This window comes from Schistocerca nitens, chromosome 11 (assembly GCF_023898315.1).
Source record: "Schistocerca nitens isolate TAMUIC-IGC-003100 chromosome 11, iqSchNite1.1, whole genome shotgun sequence".
NCBI classification, from domain to species: domain Eukaryota; kingdom Metazoa; phylum Arthropoda; class Insecta; order Orthoptera; family Acrididae; genus Schistocerca; species Schistocerca nitens.
Genome location: NC_064624.1, coordinates 185,024,317 through 185,044,033, shown reverse-complemented (window position 1 = coordinate 185,044,033; position 19,717 = coordinate 185,024,317). Strand labels below are relative to the sequence as shown.

Below are 19,717 nucleotides of genomic sequence, written 5' to 3'. Positions count from 1 at the left end.
CCTACCTGGTAAGGATCCCACACCGCGCAGCAATATTCCAGCAGAGGACGGACAAGTGTAATGTAGGCTGTCTCTTTAGTGGGTCTGTCGCATCTTCTAAGTGTTCTGCCAACAAAGTGCACTCTTTGTCTCGCCTTCTTTACAATATTATGTATGTGGTCTTTCCAATTTAAGTTGCTCGTAATTGTAATTCCTAGGTATTTAGTTGAATTGACAGCCCTTAGATTTGTGCGATTTATCGTATACCCAAAAATTATCGGATTTCTTTTATTACCCATTTGGATGACCTCGTACTTTTCTTTGTTTAGTGCCAATTGCCACTTTTCGCACCATTCTCTCTAGATAATTTTGTAATTGGAATTGATTGTCTGATGATTTTACTAGACGGTAAATTACAGTGTCATCTGTAATCAATCTAAGGGGGCTGCTCAGATTATCACCTAGGTCATTTATGTAAATCAGGAACAGCAGAGGGCCCATGACACTACCCTGCGGAACGCCAGATATCACTTCTGTTCTACTCGATGATTTACCGTCTATCACTACGAATTGTGATCTCTCTGAGAGGGAATCACGAATCCAGCCACACAACTCAGACGATACTCCATATGCACGCAGTTTGATTAATAGTCGCTTGTGAGAATAATATGTGGTGGCCACCCGCGATCATCATGTAGACATCTGTTTAAGGCGTTGGTCATTCTGACTACTACTTCACAGTGTATTTATTTCCCCATGAAGTTGGTTGTAAATAATCCACTACAGTTCCAAATGAAAGACGAGTTATATAATTACAATACTAGAAGAAAAATTGAAATTCATTACTCAACATTAAGGTTGTATTCAGCACAGAAATGAGTGCACAAGAATGGAACAAAAATTTTTGACCACTTACCCAGTGATATAAAACGCCTAACAGACAGCAAGGCAAAACTGCAAAATAAATGGAAAAAGTTTCTTCATGACAGCTCCTATTCTGTAGAAGAATTTCTATGTTTGTAATGTGTAAAACGAGGAGGGTAGAAATTGCTAACTCAATCTGTATATGTTGTTTTCATTTCGAGAGAAAGAAATAATAATACTATAGTGATGTTTAGAGTACAAATAGATGTACAACTTAATTTTCAATATGAAAGTAAAATGACTCGTTCCACATCATGTGCACACACACACACGCACACACACACACACACACACACACACACACACACACACAATACATACATGTAGTACACTCATGCTCGTAAATTAAGGGTAACTGCAGAATGTGGTGCCACACAACGTGGCACTACACAAAACTGGCGCTAATAGCATAGGTGCAGAGTGAACACACACGACACACATCTGTAAGTCCACGGCACTGGTGATAAGTTGAGAAAAGCGTCCCGAAATACATGTGCTACAAAACGCCACTGTTTCCTGCGCATGTACCCCGACATCAATATGGGATATGATCACCGTGCACACGTACACAGGCCACACAACGGGTTGGCATACTCTGGATCAGGTGGTCGAGCAGCTGCTGGGGTATAGCCTCCAATTCTTGCACCAGTGCCTGTCGGAGCTCCTGAAGTATCGTAGGGGTTCGAAGACGTGCAGCGATACGTCGGCCGAGAGCATCCCAGACGTGACAGATGGGGTTTAGGTCTGGAGAACAGGCAGGCCACTCCATGCGCCTGATACCTTCTGTTTCAAGGAACTCCTCCACGATGGCAGCTCGGTGGGGGCCGTGCGTTATCATCCGTCAGGAGGAAGGTGGGACCCAGTGCAGCCCTGGAAAGGCGGACATACTGGTGCAAAATGACGTCCCGATACACCTCACCTGTTACAGTTCCTCTGTCAAAGACATGCAGGGGTGTACGTGCACAAATCATAATCCCTCCCCACACCATCAAACCACGATCTCCATACGTTCCTTTTCGAGGACATTAACGGGTTGGTATCTGATTCCTGGTCCACGCCAGATGAAAACCCGGCGAGAATCACTGTTCAGACTATACCTGGACTCGTCCGTGAACATAACCTGCGACCACTGTTCCAATGACCATGTACTGTGTTCTTGACACCAGGCTTTACGGGCTCTCGTGTGACTAGGGATCAGTGAATGCACCTTGCAGGTCTCCAGGTAAATAAACTATGTCTGTTCAGTCGTCTGTAGACCGTGTGTCTGGAGGCAACTGTTCCAGTGGTTGCGGTAAGGTCCCGAGCAAGGCTACCTGCAGTACTCCGTGGCCGTCTGCGGGCACTGATGGTGATATATCGGTCTTCTTGTACACTGTGGACGTCCCGTACTGTAGCTCCTGGACACGTTTCCTGTCTGCTGGAGTCATTGCCGTAATCTTGAGATCACACTCTGTGGCGCACAGAGGGCCCGTGCTACGACCTGCTGTGTTTGACCAGCCTCCAGTTGCCCTGGTATTCTACCCCTCATAACGTCATCAGTATGTGTTTTCTAACACACAATCACCATTAGCACGTCTGAAAACGTCTGCACACTTACTCGCTGCACCGTACTCTGACATGCACCAACACACCTCTGCATATTTGGACTGCTGCCAGCACCACCGTGCAACGACCGCAGGTCAAATGCACAGCATGCTCATACCCCAAGGTGACTGAAACCAGCAAACCGGCGTTGTTTCACCATGTATCACGATTATCTTTAATTTATGAGCATGAGTGTATAATGAGTTGCCAAAAATCATGGGATACCTCCTAATATCGTGTCGGACCTCCTCTTGGCTGGCATAGTGCAGCAGCCTGACATTCCGTGGACTCAACAAGTCGTTGGAAGTCCCCTGCAGAAATACTGAGCTATGCTGCCTCTATACGAGGTGCATTCAAGTTCTAAGGCCTCCGATTTTTTTTTCTCCGGACTGGAAAGAGATAGAAACATGCGCATTGTTTTAAAATGAGGCCGCGTTCATTGTCAATACGTCCCAGAGATGGCAGCACCGTACGGTAGATGGAATTTAACCGCCAGCGGCGAGAATGAGAACTGTTTTAAATACTTAAAATGGCGACGTTTTCCTTACTTGAACAGCGTGCAATCATTCGTTTTCTGAATTTGCGTGGTGTGAAACCAATTGAAATTCATTGATAGTTGAAGGAGACATGTGGTGACGGAGTTACGGATGTGTCGAAAGTGCGTTCGTGGGTGCGACAGTTTAATGAAGGCAGAACATCGTGTGACGACAAACCGAAACAACCTCGGGCTCGCACCAGCCGGTCTGACGACACGATCGAGAAAGTGGAGAGAATTGTTTTGGGGGATCGCCGAATGACTGTTGAACAGGTCGCCTCCAGGGTTGGCATTTCTGTGGGTTCTGTGCACACAATCCTGCAAGACGACCTGAAAATGCGAAAAGTGTCATCCAGGTGAGTGCCACGAATGCTGACGGACGACCACACGGCTGCCCATGTGGCACGTTGCCGAGCAATTTTGACGCGCAACGACAGCATCAATGGGACATTCTTTCCGTCGGTTGTGACAATGGATGCGACGTGGATGCCATTTTTCAATCCAGAAACAAAGCGCCAGTCAGCTCAATGGAAGCACACAGATTCACCGCCAGCAAAAAATATTTCGGGTAACCGCCAGTGCTGTAAAAATGATGGTGTCCATCTTCTGGGACAGCGAGGGCGTAATCCTTACCCATTGCGTTCCAAAGGGCACTACGGTAACAGCTGCATCCTACGACAATGTTTTGAAGAACAAATTCCTTCCTGCACTGCAACAAAAACGTCCGGGAAGGGCTGCGCGTGTGCTGTTTCACCGAGACAACGCACCCGCACATCGAGCTAATGTTACGCAACAGTTTCTTCGTGATAACAACTTTGAAGTGATTCCTTATGCTCCCTACTCACCTGACCTGGCTCCTACTGACTTTTGGCTTTTTCCAACAATGAAAGACACTCTCCGTGGCCGCACATTCACCAGCCGTGCTGCTATTGCCTCAGCGATTTTCCAGTGGTCAAAACAGACTCCTAAAGGAGCCTTCGCCGCTGCCATGGAATCATGCCGTCAGCGTTGTGAAAAATGTGTACGTCTGCAGGGCGATTACGTCGAGAAGTAACGCCAGTTTCATCGATTTTGGGTGAGTAGTTAATTAGAAAAAAAATCAGAGGCCTTAGAACTTGAATGCTCCTCGTAGCTGTCCGACCTGTTGCCGGTGTAGGATTTTGTGCATGAGCTATAAATGATCGATGGAATTCGTGTCGGGCTAACTGGGTGACCAAATTATTTGTTCGCATTTTCCAGAATGTTCTTCAAACCAATCGCAAATCATTGTGGCCCGATGACGTGGTCCAATGTCATCCATAAAAATTCCGTGTCCATTTGGGAACATGAACTGCATGAATGATCAGTACAGTTCGGCCGTAGTGTTGCTTGTCTCTTAGCACCGACATCTCTGCGCAAAAGCCGCTGCCCTCGGTCGTTAAGTGAAGCCCGTCGGCTACTGCATTGTCTGTGCCTGAAATTTGGTATTCTCGGCGCACTCTTGACACTGTGGATCTCAGAATATTTAATTCCCTAACGATTTCCGAAAGGGAATGTCCCATGCATGTAGCTCCAACTCCATGTTGCTTTCAAAGTCCATTACTCGTCATACTGCCCTGATCGTGTCAGAAACCTTTTTTACATGAGTTTATATATGCCTATCGCTAAACAATGACTTTTAGCACGTCAGTGTAATGCAGCACCTAAAACGAGGGTGGTTTAAAAAGTTCTCGGAATAACCACGGGAGGTCAGCGCTAGCGCAACGAGTTGTTCACGTGAGATTCACTGAACTGTTGCCTGTAAACACGTGCCACGTTACTGCTCTTGGAAGAGAGCTGTGGCGGTGACGTGGCTCTGTTGCCATTCCCGCGTAGTGATTTGCGAAGATGGAAAAAAAATCGAGATTCGAGCAGTGATACGTGCTTCGTGAAGAAAGGTATAAAAGCAAATGACATTTATGCCGATTTCCGGGGTACACTGGGGGACTCTGCTCCTTCATAGTAAACTTGTGCAAAGTGGACAAATGAATTTAAATCTGGTCGGGAGAACTTAGATGATGATACGCGCAGTGGTCGGCCAAGATGTGCCACTACTGCAGAAATGACGGCAATACTGCACACAACGATCACGGAGGATCGCCGATTGAAAGTGCGTGAAATTGTTCACGCTTGCCATATGTCATCAGAAAGGGTATGTCACATTTTAACTGAAGAATTAGAAATGAAGAAATCATCTGCAAGCTGGCTGGCGCGACTCTTGATGCTGGATCAAAAACGCACGAGAATGGACATATCGGAACAATGTTTGGCCCATTTTAGGAGAAACGAACAAGATTTTTTCCGCCTGTCTGTGACCACAGATGAAACTTGGGTGCACTACTATAACCCAGAGACAAAAGAACGGCCAAAGCAGTGGAAACGGGCTGATTCTCCGCCACCAAAGAAAGCATAGACAGTTCATTCGGCAGGAAAGTTCATGGCATCAGTGTTCTGGGATGCGAAGGGGATTCTGTTTGTAGATTATCTCCCCACTGGGCAAACAGTTACTGGAGAATACTATGCTAACCTCCCTGACAATCTGCAACAAAAGATACGCGAGAAGGGTCCAGTTTTAGCAAGGAAGGAAGTCATCGTCCATCAAGACAATGAGCGCCCCACACATGTGCAGTCACCGTTGCAAAATCACACAAACGAAGGTACGAATTGTTGCCACACCCGCCTTATTCAGCTGATATGGCTCCGCCAGACTTCCATCTCTTTCCAAAACCAACAATTTTTCCTGCTGGACGAAGATTCACTTCAAACGAAGAATTGATAGCTGGAGTTGACAACTATTTAGCAGATATGGAGGAAACTCATTTTCGAGATGGGATCAGTGATGTAAGCACTTTTTTTCTATTCCGTTCCGAGAACTTTTCAAACCACCCCTGTATGTACAGTTCGTAATATTTACAAACGCTCCACAAAAGACAACCTCATGTCTCACAACATCAAAAGCTACAGGTAATGCAGCAAGCTACATGTGGCGGTTTCTAGTATGTATTCCTTCACGTGATTCTAAAAATAGTGCATAGACTGAAACAGCCACCAGCGAACATTGTGTGTTCTTCTTAGGTACACTATACTCCAGGTGCAACGCTCTCCTCTACTTAATACGAGGTGCGGCTAGAAAAAAACCGAACTGATGCTGGAAAAAACATTTATTTACAATTATTTACAATTTCATGTTATCTCCTTCAATGTACTCTCCTCCTCGGTCTCTACACCGCTCCATACGAATTTTCCACTGTTCATAGCAATGCTGCAGATCATTTTCGGTAAGTCCATACATTACTTCCGTCGCTTTTTCTTTTACTGCTTCGACAGTCTCAAATCTAGTTCCTTTCAAAGCTGACTTGACTTTAGGGAAAAGGAAAAAGTCACAGGGGGCCAAATCAGGTGAGTAGGGTGGATGATCTAAGATGGGAATGTTGTGTTTTGCCAAAAACGTCTTCACTGACAACGCACTGTGAGCTGGGGCATTGTCTCGGTGAAGGATCCGTGACTTTTTTCTCCACAAATCGTTCCGTTTTCTCCGTACTCGCTCACGTAGGGTAGCCAGGACGCTAATGTAGTAATGCTGATTCACTGTTTGTCCCTCTGGTACCCAATCAATGTGCACAATCCCTTTGATGTCAAAAAAAAAATCATCATTGCCTCGAATTTAGATTTTGACATTCGTGCTTTTTTTTGTCGTGGAGAACCAGGAGTTTTCCAATGCATCGATTGGCGTTTAGTTTCGGGATCGTAAGTAAAAAACCACGATTCATCGCAAGTAATAACATTTTGTAAGAAGGTGGGATCACTTTCAATGTTTTCCAGGATGTCAGAACAAATCATTCTTCGGCGTTCCTTCTGTTCAATTGTGAGACACTTTGGAACCATTTTTGAACACACTTTGTTCATGTTGAAACTTTCATGAAGAATCTGCCTAACACTTTCCTTGTCAACTCCTGTTAACTCAGACACTGCTCTGATTGTTAAACGGCGATCTTGTCGAACAAGTTTACTGATTTTTTCAATGTTTGCATCAGTTTTTGCTGACAATGGTCTGCCAGTGCGAGTGTCATCACTGGTGTCTTCGCGGCCATCTTTAAATCGTTTAAACCACTCAAACACTTGGGTTCGCGATAAACAATCATCGCCGTACACTTGTTGTAACATTAGAAACGTTTCACTTGCAGATTTTCCTAGTTTGAAACAAAATTTGATGTTAACACGCTGTTCTTTCTGTACACTCGACATTTTCCGACGCACAGACAAAACGTCAACTACTTGAAACAGACGCCACGGGCAGACTGAGTGCAGGAGGCAGATGAAACACGAGCAGTAGGCGGAGCGAGAGTCACGTGACAGGCCACGCGACTTTCAGCCTTATTGCATTCGTTTTATTGTTTCACCAGTACTAGTCCGGTTTTTTTCTAGCCGCACCTCGTACATACTTCTCAGCCATTCAAGTAATTCACTTTCACTTCAATTTATTTCACTATCTGTTACTTTCAGTTTTTTCTGATCTGTTCTAATCAACTTCCCATAGTGTACTGTCCTACCCGTTTCATCACACCATATATATATATATATATATATATATATATATATATATATATATATATATATATAAACTATGATGAATTGTTGGGACACCCGCCTTATTCACCTAATATGGCTCCGTCAGACATCCATCTATTTCCAAAACTGGAAATTTTTCTTGTGGGACGAAGATACACTTCAGAACGAAGATTTGATAGCCGAAGTTGCCTATATATATATACGAGGAGCGACAAAAAAGGATTGAGACTGATGTGAAAAAAAATGTTGCTCACCGTTTTAGTCAAGTTTAGTGTTGTCTCCTACAAAGTAGTTCCCTTCTGACTGCACACACTTTTTCCAGCGCTTCTGCCATTGATGGTAACATCTCTGGAACTCATCTTCTGTAATATCCTCCAAGACCCTGGTCACAGCTTTTTTGACATCTTGTGTTGTTTGCAAATGGTGTCCCTTGACCGTTGTTTTGACTCTTGGAAATAGAAAAAAGTCGCACGGAGTGATAACTGGTGAATAAGGTGGCTGTGGTAGTAGTGGAATGTGTTTTGATTGTTAAAAATTGCTGTACTGACAGCGCAGTATGGGATGGCGCATTATCGTGATGCAGAATGCAATCATCAGCAAAATACAAAGAACTCTTTTATGAATTCTTTCTAAAGTTTCTTTGTAGTAATACTGGTTAACTGTTTGTCCAGGAGTCACCCACTCTTTACGAACAATTTCCTTGGAATCAAAGAAGCACACAAGAGTGCATTTCACTGTCGACCTTGTCACGCGAGCTTTTTTTGGTCTGCGTGATCCCTTTGAGCGCCACTCCAAACTTTGGCGTTTTGTCTCTGGATCGTGCTGAAAGAACCAACTTTCATCACCAGTGATAACACGGCTCAACAATTCTGGATTTATTTACATTTGCTCTAACAGATCAGCTGCCACATTTCCGTGACGAGAGACACAAACACGTGTTAACTTATTACAGCACAACTCACGACTGAGCAGTTGCATCGATCTGCCGCTTGGACTAGAAGCAGCTTATAGACCAAGGTCAAAGATATTGTGGCTACGCAAGCCTGCACGGTTGCCACATCTTGCAAAGAAAATCAGTGTCATTACTTTATTCCCGCATCTCGTATATACACTCCTGGAAATGGAAAAAAGAACACATTGACACCGGTGTGTCAGACCCACCATACTTGCTCCGGACACTGCGAGAGGGCTGTACAAGCAATGATCACACGCACGGCACAGCGGACACACCAGGAACCGCGGTGTTGGCCGTCGAATGGCGCTAGCTGCGCAGCATTTGTGCACCGCCGCCGTCAGTGTCAGCCAGTTTGCCGTGGCATACGGAGCTCCATCGCAGTCTTTAACACTGGTAGCATGCCGCGACAGCGTGGACGTGAACCGTATGTGCAGTTGACGGACTTTGAGCGAGGGCGTATAGTGGGCATGCGGGAGACGGGTGGACGTACCGCCGAATTGCTCAACACGTGGGGCGTGAGGTCTCCACAGTACATCGATGTTGTCGCCAGTGGTCGGCGGAAGGTGCACGTGCCCGTCGACCTGGGACCGGACCGCAGCGACGCACGGATGCACGCCAAGACCGTAGGATCCTACGCAGGGGACCACACCGCCACTTCCCAGCAAATTAGGGACACTGTTGCTCCTGGGGTATCGGCGAGGACCATTCGCAACCGTCTCCATGAAGCTGGGCTACGGTCCCGCACACCGTTAGGCCGTCTTCCGCTCACGCCCCAACATCGTGCAGCCCGCCTCCAGTGGTGTCGCGACAGGCGTGAATGGAGGGACGAATGGAGACGTGTCGTCTTCAGCGATGAGAGTCGCTTCTGCCTTGGTGCCAATTTTGGTCGTATGCGTGTTTGGCGCCGTGCAGGTGAGCGCCACAATCAGGACTGCATACGACCGAGGCACACAGGGCCAACACCCGGCATCATGGTGTGGGGAGCGATCTCCTACACTGGCCGTACACCACTGGTGATCGTCGAGGGGACACTCAATAGTGCACGGTACATCCAAACCGTCATCGAACCCATCGTTTTACCATTCCTAGACCGGCAAGGGAACTTGCTGTTCCAACAGGACAATGCACGTCCGCATGTATCCCGTGCCACCCAACGTGCTCTAGAAGGTGTAAGTCAACTACCCTGGCCAGCAAGATCTCCGGATCTATCCCCCATTGAGCATGTTTGGGACTGGATGAAGCGTCGTCTCACGCGGTCTGCACGTCCGGCACGAACGCTGGTCCAACTGAGGCGCCAGGTGGAAATGGCATGGCAAGCCGTTCCACAGGACTACATCCAGCATCTCTACGATCGTCTCCATGGGAGAATAGCAGCCTGCATTGCTGCGAAAGGTGGATATACACTGTACTAGTGCCGACATTGTGCATGCTCTGTTGCCTGTGTCTATGTGCCTGTGGTTCTGTCAGTGTGATCATGTGATGTATCTGACCCCAGGAATGTGTCAATAAAGTTTCCCCTTCCTGGGACAATGAATTCACGGTGTTCTTATTTCAATTTCCAGGAGTGTATATAGGGTGTCCTAGCTATCTTGTCCACCCAAAATATCTCTGGAACAATAACAGCTATTGGAAAACGACTTTCACCGGTATCAATGTAGGGCTGGGGCCCATGAATGTACGTATTTGGAAACATTCTAAAATGAAAGCATATGTGTTTTTTAACACAAACTTATGTTTTTTTTTTAAATGGACCTCCTATATTTTTTCTTCAGCAATCCACAGCATGACAAAGCACATACACAATGGCGTTGATTGCATCGCAATATTCCCATTACATCCCGAGATATTGAGACGCGAGGTTGACGCTTGAAACACCCGACATGCGCTGCTAGCGCACGTCCTGAGGCTCAGGCGTGAACCCCGTGCTGCCCATAATCGCAGCAGGATGGCAGCAGACCGTATTATTCGTTTCGGACCTCTTGATCTCTTGATAAGTATGGAAGTGTGATTACACATGTCAATCACATCGCGATTACGGGCAGCATGGGGTTCACGCCTGAGCCTCAGGACGTGCGTCAACTTCGCGTCTCAATATCTCGGGATGTAATGGGAATATTGCGATGCAATCAACGCCATTGTGTATGTGCTTTGTCATGCTGTGGATTGCTGAAGAAAAAATATAGGAGGTCCATTTAAAAAAAAAAAAACATAAGTTTGTGTTAAAAAACACATATGCTTTTGTTTTAGAATGTTTCCAAATGTGTACATTCATGGGCCCCAGACCTACATTGATACCAGTGAAAGTCGTTTTCCAACAGCTGTTAATGTTCCAGAGATATTTTGCGTGGACAAGATAGCTGGGACACCCTGTACATATATATATATATATATATATATATATATATATATATACAGTCACTTAACGTTACCGCTGGATATATTATGTAAACCACATCAAATACTGACGAACCGATTCTACAGACCGAACATGAGGAGAGGGCCTAGTGTAATTGTTTAATACAAACCATACAAAAATGCACGGAAGTATGTTTTTTAACATATGTGGTGGCCATCATTTTCTGCACGCAATTGCAATCTCTGGCGTATTGTGGCAGCCTGCGGCGACATTACACCAGTTGTATTGCGGCGTGTACGACATTCATTACGCCAGAGATTGCAGTTGTGTGCAGCAAATGATGGCCACCACATTGAACATCTATTGGTCCTACATGTCGGGACACACTCTATTCCACTTCGTAATTGAAAACGGAAACCACGTGTGTACGTGTACCTCACCCCTCATGGTAGTGTAAATGTGCGTCAGTGAAAAAGACCAATAAAAATGTGTTAGCATGTGGACGTAATGTGCTGTTCCAGTCTCTTCTGTACCTAAGGTCCATCACCGTTCCCTTTGGATCCCTACGTAATTCGGTGCTCTCCGATACACACGATCGAACAGCGGAGGAGTGGTACTCAAGCGTCAACTTTAGGTTACAATATCTCCGGATGTAATTAACATTTTACAATGCAACAAACGGCACTGATTACGTATTTGTTTATATGTTCAGATGTGCTAACAAAACTAACGGGGTTCCATTTAAAAAAACGTAGGTTTGTGTTAAAAAGCATACATCTGTGCATTTTTTTGTGGTTTGTATTAACCATTTACACTAGCCCCTCTCCTCACGTTCGGTCTGTGGAATCGATTCGTCAGTGTTTGATGTGGTTTACGAAATATATCCAGCAGTAATGTTAGGTGACTCACCCTATATATATATATATATATATATATATATATATATATATATATATATATATATATAATGTTCTTTTGAACTGCTATAAGTCTCTATGTCAACAGGATAACGCAACATTCTCGAAAATTCTGGGAAATTCTAGAACACTCTGTGACATCTTCAAACCTTCTGGGAGAATCTCAAAAGCCTCGAAGGCTGTAGATTAGTGCCAAGCGCTTTGGAAGGCCGACATTTTCGAACATTCTAGAAGGAACATTGTGGCGAATCTCAGCCTTTTCGACTCGCCATTCCCAGATGGTTCACCGAGTTCCCTCAAGAAGTCCTTTGGTGCGACGCCCTCTTTTTCGACCCTTATCTTCGAACCGAATGTGTGCAGTTCTGACGGTAACCTTCTTCAGAGATGGTGGATAGAGGACTGCCACACTACAGAAGACCCATGGGGCTGTGCGGGCGGGTTGCACAGGTGTAGCTGCACGCACAGACGAGCCAGACTTACATTTTTGAAACACTGTGGCCTACTTCGTGTGCTCACCGCTTTCTCTCTCTCTCTCTCTCTGTGGACAGGCACCTGGGTGACGTTCAGCTCCGGCGTGACAGAGGAGGCGGCAGAGCAGATCGTGCTGCTCGCCTACGACTCTGGCATAAACGTGTTCGACCTGTCCGAGGCGTACAGCGGGCCGCGCGCCGAGCTGGAGCTGGGGCGCATCCTCCAGCGGCACGGCTGGAAGCGCTCCTCCTACATCGTCACCACCAAGATCTACTGGAACACCAAGTGCGTACCGCTACAGGCGCTCCACGCCGGCACCCATTGACAAAGCCTACCCTCTTTGCATCCATACAATTACACAACAAGAGCACGACTGATCCGTTCTACTTCCTCTCCATTTTTTTTTTAAATCGAAGATACCTACATCAAGATACATACATTCGTCCACGAGACTCAGAGGGCCATAGACACGGGTTCCCAGGTAGATGCCGTGTTTCTTGACTTCCGCAAGGCGTTCGATACAGTCCCCCCACAGTCGTTTAATGAACAAAGTAAGAGCATACGGACTATCAGACCAATTGTGTGATTGGATTGAAGAGTTCCTAGATAGCAGAACGCAGCACGTCATTCTCAATGGAGAGAAGTCTTCCGAAGTAAGAGTGATTTCAGGTGTGCCGCAGGGGAGTGTCGTAGGACCGTTGCTATTCACAATATAAATAAATGACCTTGTGGATGACATCGGAAGTTCACTGAGGCTTTTTGCAGATGATGCTGTGGTATATCGAGAGGTTGCACAATCGAAAATTGTACTAAAATGCAGGAGGATCTGCAGCGAATTGACACATGGTGTAGAGAATGGCAATTGAATCTCAGTGTAGACAAGTGTAATGTGCTGCGAATACACAGAAAGGAAGAAAAAAAAATGGTTCAAATGGCTCTGAGCACTATCGGACTTAACATCTATGGTCATCAGTCCCCTAGAACTTAGAACTACTTAAACCCAACTAACCTAGACATCACACAACACCCAGTCATCACGAGGCAGAGAAAATCCCTGACCCCGCCGGGAATCGAACCCGGGAACCATGGCGTGGGAAGCGAGAACGCTACCGCACGACCACGAGCTGCGGACAGAAAGGAAGATCCTTTATCATTTAGCTACGATATAGCAGGTCAGCAACTGGAAGCAGTTAATTCCATAAATTATCTGGGAGTAGGCATTAGGAGTGATTTAAAATGGAGTGACCATATAAAAGTAATCGTCGGTGAAGCAGATGCCAGACTGAGATTCAGTGGAAGAATCCGAAGGAAACGCAGTCCGAAAACAAATGAAGTAGGTTACAGTACACTTGTTCGCCCGCTGCTTGAATACTGCTCACCGGTGTGGGATCCGTACCAGGTAGGGCTGATAGAAGAGATAGAGAAGATCCAACGGAGAGCAGCGCGCTTCGTTACAGGATCATTTAGTAATCGCGAAAGCGTTACGGAGATGATAGATAAACTGCAGTGGAAGACTCTGCAAGAGAGACGCTCAGTAGCTCGGTACGGGCTTTTGTTGGAGTTTCCAGAACATACCTTCACCGAGGAGTCAAGCAGTATATTGCTCCCTCCTACGTATATCTCGCGAAGAGACCATGATGATAAAATCAGAGAGATTAGAGCCCACACAGAGGCATACCGACAATCCTTCTTTCCACAAACAATACCAGACTGGAATAGAAGGGAGAACCGATAGAGGTACTCAAGGTACCCTCCGCCACACACCGTCAGGTGGCTTGTGGAGTATGGGTGTAGATGTAGATGTAGAAAATGTTTTGCACTGCGAGAGTTCCGAATACTGTCCATAAAATTCGAATAGAGATCAATATAAACATCATTTTTATTGCTAATGAAACCACACATTGCATGTCGCACCATCATACAGCGAGAACTTCAGAGGTGGTGGTCCAGATTCCTGTACACACTGGTACCTCTAATACCCAGTAGCACGTCCTCTTGCATTGGTGCATGCCTGTATTCGTCGTGGGATACCATCCACAAGTTCATCAAGGCACTGTTGGTCCATATTGTCCCACTCCTTAATGGCGATTCTGCACAGATCCCTCAAAGTGGTTGGTGGGTCACGTCTCTATAAACAGCCTTTTTCAACCTATCCCAGGCATGTTCCACAGGATTCATGTCTGGGCAAGATGCTGGCCACTCTAATCGAGCGATGTCGTTATCCTGAAGCAAGTCATTTGCGAGATGTGCACGATGGGGGCGCGAATTGTCGTCCACGAAGACGAATGCCTCTCCAATATGCTGCCGATACGGTTGCACTATCGGTCGGAGGATTTTATTTCATATCAGGAAACTTTCTACATCTACTTCCATACTCCGCATGCCACTTGACGGTGTGTGGCGGAGGGTGCCTTGAGTACCTCTATCGGTTCTCCCTTCTATTCCAGTCTCGTATTGTTCGTGGAAGGAAAGATTGTCGATATGCCTCTGTGTGGGCTCTAATATCTCTGATTTTACCCTCGTGGTCTCTTCGCGAGATATACGCAGGAGGGAGCAATATACTGCTTGACTCTTCGGTGAAGGTATGTTCTCGAAACTTCAACAAAAGCCCGTACCGAGCTACTGAGCGTCTCTCTTGCAGAGTCTTCCACAGGATTTTATCTATCATCTCCGTAACGCTTTAGCGATTCCTAAATGATCCTGTAACGAACTCACTGCTGTCCGTTGGATCTTCTGTATCTCTTCTACCAACCCTATCTGGTACGGATCCCACACTGCTGAGCAGTAATCAAGCAGTGGGCGAACAAGCGTACTGTAACCTACTTTCTTTGTTTTCGGATTGCATTTCCTTAGGATTGTTCCAATGAATCTCAGTCTGGCATCTGCTTTACCGACGATCAACTTTATATGTTCATTCCATTTTAAATCACTCCTAATGTCTACTGCCAGATAATTTATGGAATTAACTGGTTCCAGTTGCTCAACTGCTATATTGTAGCTAAATGATAAAGGATCTTCCTTTCTGTGTATTCGCACCACATTACACTTGTCTACACTGAGATTCAATTGCCATTCCCTGAACCATGCACCAATTCTTTGCAGATCCTTCTGCATTTCAGTACAATTTTCGATTGTTACAACACCTCGATATACTACAGCATCATCCGCAAAAAGCCTCACATTGCGGTTGATAATGGAACCACTAAAAGAAAAATCAGGACACGTCCATAGGATTTGTCGACCTCGAAAAAGCGTTCGACAATGTAAAATGGTGCAAGGTGTTCGAAATCCTGAGAAAAATGGGGGTAAGCTATAGCGAAAGACGGATAGTATACAATATGTACAAGAACCTAGCGGAAATAATAAGAGTGAACGACCAAGAAGGAAGTGCTCGGATTTAAAACGGTGTAAGACAGGGATGTAGTCTTTCGCCCCTACTGTTCAATCTGTACATTGAAGAAGAAATGATGAAAATAAAAGAAAGGTTTAGGAATTGCATTAAAATTCAAGGTGAAAGGACATTGGTGATACAATTCGCTGATGACATTGCTATCCTGAGTGAAAGTAAGGAAAAAGTAGAGGATCTACTGAATGGAATCAACAGTCTAATGAGTTCAGATTATGGACTGGGAGTAAATCGAAGAAAGGCGAAAGTAATGAGGAGCAGTAGAAATGAGAACAGCGACAAACGTAGCGTCGCATTGATGGTCACGAAATAGATGAAGTTAAGAAATTCTGCTACCTAGTGAACAAAATAACGAACGGTAGACGGAGCAAGGAGGACATTAGAAGCAGACCAGCATTGGCAGAAAGGGCATTCTTGACCAAGGGAAGTCTACTAGTGTCAAACATAGACCTTAATTTGAGGAAGAAATTTCTAAAGGTTTAGCTTTGAAGCATAGTATTGTATGATAGTGAAACATGGACGGTGGGAAAACCAGTGTAACGTATATGCAACCAATATGTGGCGTTCCTACAACAAATACGCCTATGTTCGTCTGTGAAAATGGACTGGATAAACAACCTGAGTTATCAGTAAAAGGAATCTAACCTGTACAACACTGTTTGCATGTTGTGTGAGAGTCAGTTTCACTGTCATTTAAACCCTCGACATATTGTTACATAAAAAACTTAAAACTAACATTTGGATAAGCTATTTGACTGCGTATTTGAATACGAATTTACAAGTGATACAGTATCTGTCTTGTGCAACGGAATTTACTGGCTTTGAGTACGTGACATGTTGTGGTGTGTCAGTGTCACTGTTTTGCCCTAAGTTTTGCACTCACCTCTTGTCCATGTGGTTTACGCTGCAGTCATGGACTGTGCGGCTGGTCCCGGCAAAGGTTCGAGTCCTCCCTCGGGCATGGGTGTGTGTGTGTTCGTCCTTAGGATAATTTAGGTTAAGTAGTGTGTAAGCTTAGGGACTGATGACCTTAGCAGTTAAGTCCCATAAGATTTCACACACATGTTTTCCATGTGGTTTACAGCAATTCGCAGCAGCATACAGCAACAGCGGCTAAAGCTTATTGTTACTAAGAATGAATTTAATGGGAGTTTACTTGGGTCCTGTTAGCTACTAAATAACTTGTCAGAAGGGATTTCATAAATTAAGTCTATTTAAAACTTCAGAATCATCATAACCAATAATAGATGGTGACAATGACAATGATGTAGGTATCAATAAAAGCTGAGTGCCAGATTAACTAATAATTTCAATTTCAAAGTTACATTAACATTTAATAAACCAGAGCATATTTATGAATTAGATGTGGAGAATAATTATTGTTATTTCGAGGATAAGAAGGCTTCTTTCACTGACAAGCAAAACGTGGGATTATTGCAAAGTCGGACTAGAATTTACGAGCCTAACCCTGCAATTGCTTTTGCGCTATGCTTGCGAGTTTTACCCTGAATTACATCTTCAAGCGTAGTTAAGTCTTCTAAATCTCTTCTGGATTTATAAGTGAAACCACAGCTTGAGTGTGGTCAGATCTGCCTTCACCGCCGTCAGGGAAGCCTGACACGTCTTCTGTCCCCGAGCTCTCGACCAACACACTGCTTCCACTCTCGCAGACAGACCTCGTCTCACGACAATGCTTAGCATCGCGCTCCCATGTTCCGGCCTTAGATTGTTATATCGATATCCGAGACCCAGACTTCAAGAAGACTCAGACTTCAAGAAGAATATAGTAATTCCAATCCCAAAGAAAGCAGGTGTTGACAGATGTGACAATTACCGAACTATCAGTTTAATAAATCACAGTTGCAAAATATCAAAACGAATTCTTTACAGACGAATGGAAAACTGGTAGAAGCCGACCTCCGGGAAGATCAGTTTGGATTCCGTAGAAATATTGGAACACGTGAGGCAATGCTGACCCTACAACTTATCTTAGAAGATGGATTAAGGAAAGGCAAACTTACGTTTCTAGCATTTGTAGACTTAGAGAAAGCTTTTGACAATATTGACTGGAATACTCTCTTTCAAATTCTGAAGGTGGCAGGGGTAAAATACAGGGAGCGAAAGGCTATTTACAATTTGTACAGAAAACGGATGGCAGTTTGGAGGGGCATGAAAGCGAAGCAGTGGTTGGGAAGGGAGTGAGACAAGGCTGTAGCCTATCCCCGATGTTATTCAATCTCTATATTGAGCAACCAGTAAAGGAAACGAAAGAAAAAATCGGAGTAAGTATTAAAATCCATGGAGAAGAAATAATAACTTTGACGTTCGCCGATGACATTGTAATTCTGTCAGAGACAGCAAAGGGCGTGGAAGAGCAGCTGAACGGAATGGACAGTGTCTTGAAACGAGGGTATAAGATGAACATCAACAAAAGCAAAACGAGGTTAATGGAATGTAGTCGGGTGGAGATGAGGGAATTAGATTAGGAAATGAGACACTTAAATCAGTAAAGGAGTTTTGCTATTTGGGGAGCAAAATAACTGATGATGGTCGAAGTAGAGAGGATATAAAATGTAGACGGGCAATGGCAAGGAAAGCGTTTCTCAAGAAGAGAAATTTGTTAACATCGACTATAGATTTAAGTGTCAGGAAGTCGTTTCTGAAAGTATTTGTATGGAGTGTAGCCATGTATGGAAGTGAAACATGGACGATACATAGTTTGGGGAAGAAGAGAATAGAAGCTTTCGAAATGTGGTGCTACAGAAGAATGCTGAAGATTAGATGCGTAGATCATATAACTAATGAGAAGGTATTGAACAAAATTGACTAGAAGAGGAGTTTGTGGCACAACTTGCCTAGAAGAACGGATCGGTTAGTAGGACATGTTCTGAGACATCAAGGGATTACCAATTTAGTATTGGAGGGCAGCGTGGAGGGTCAAAATCGTAGAGGGAGACGAAAAGATGAATACACTAAGCAGATTCAGAAGGATGTAGGTTGCAGTAGGTACTGGGAGATGAAGAAGCTTGCACAGGATAGAGTAGCATGGAGAGCTGCATCAAACCATTCTCTGGACTGAAGACCACAACAACAACAACAACATCAGAGTGCTTACACGATGCAATGAATAGCGTTAAGTTGATTATACTGTTTTATGTAATGGAGAGTACTGACACACCCCTAACACCGGAACAGATGAGAATCAAAGTATTTGAAGAAGAATGTTGAAAATTCGGTGGACTGATAAGATAGGAAATGAGGAGGCTCTGCACAGAATCGGAAAAGAAAGGAATATGTGGAAAACACTGATAAGGAGAAGGAACAGAAGGATAGGACATCTGCTAAGACATGAGGGAATGACTTCCATGGTACTAGAGGGAGCTATAGAGGACAAAAACTGCAGAGGAAGACAGAGATTGGAATACATCCTGGAAATTATTGAGGATGTATGTTGCAAGTGCTACTGTGAGATGGGATTTCGTGGCGGTGCGCATCAAACCGGTCGGAAGACTGGTGACTCAAAAATAAATAAATAAATATAAAGCCAGTACTCCTTCGGTTGTCATCCGCCACACCCTTAAAGCACAGTAGTACGTCAACGACATTTTACACCACATTTTGTTGCCCTTCATGGCAAGCTATCCTGAGCGTACATTTCAGCAAGATAATGGCCGCCCGCACACAGCAAGACTTTTTACTGCTTGCCAAACCTTACCTCGGCCAACAAGGTTGCCGGATCTCTCCCAAATGGAGAACGTTTGTGGCATTATGGGCAAGACTCTCCAAGATTCCGAATTTTGATGATCTAATGCTCCAGTTGGACAGAATTCGGCACAACATCCCTCAGGACGGTATCCAACAACTCCACCAATCAATGCCAAGCCCAATAGCTGCTTGCATAACGGCCACAGGAGGAATAAAACGTTACTGCCTTGCTCAATTTGTGAAGCTGTTTCTCTTGAATAAATCATCCAATTATTCCGCATCTGTAATCATTTTCTGT

At 44.8% G+C, this 19,717-nt stretch overlaps 1 protein-coding gene across 1 annotated transcript in view; it reads left to right on the top strand.

Moving 5' to 3' along the window:
• Positions 1-19,717, top strand: part of LOC126212760 (voltage-gated potassium channel subunit beta-2) — a 117,355-nt gene that overhangs the window by 26,492 nt on the left and 71,146 nt on the right. The window contains exon 3 of the mRNA XM_049940167.1: positions 12,386-12,593. Within this exon, the coding sequence (XP_049796124.1) occupies positions 12,386-12,593 (208 nt within the window). The remainder of the gene's footprint in view (positions 1-12,385; positions 12,594-19,717) is intronic.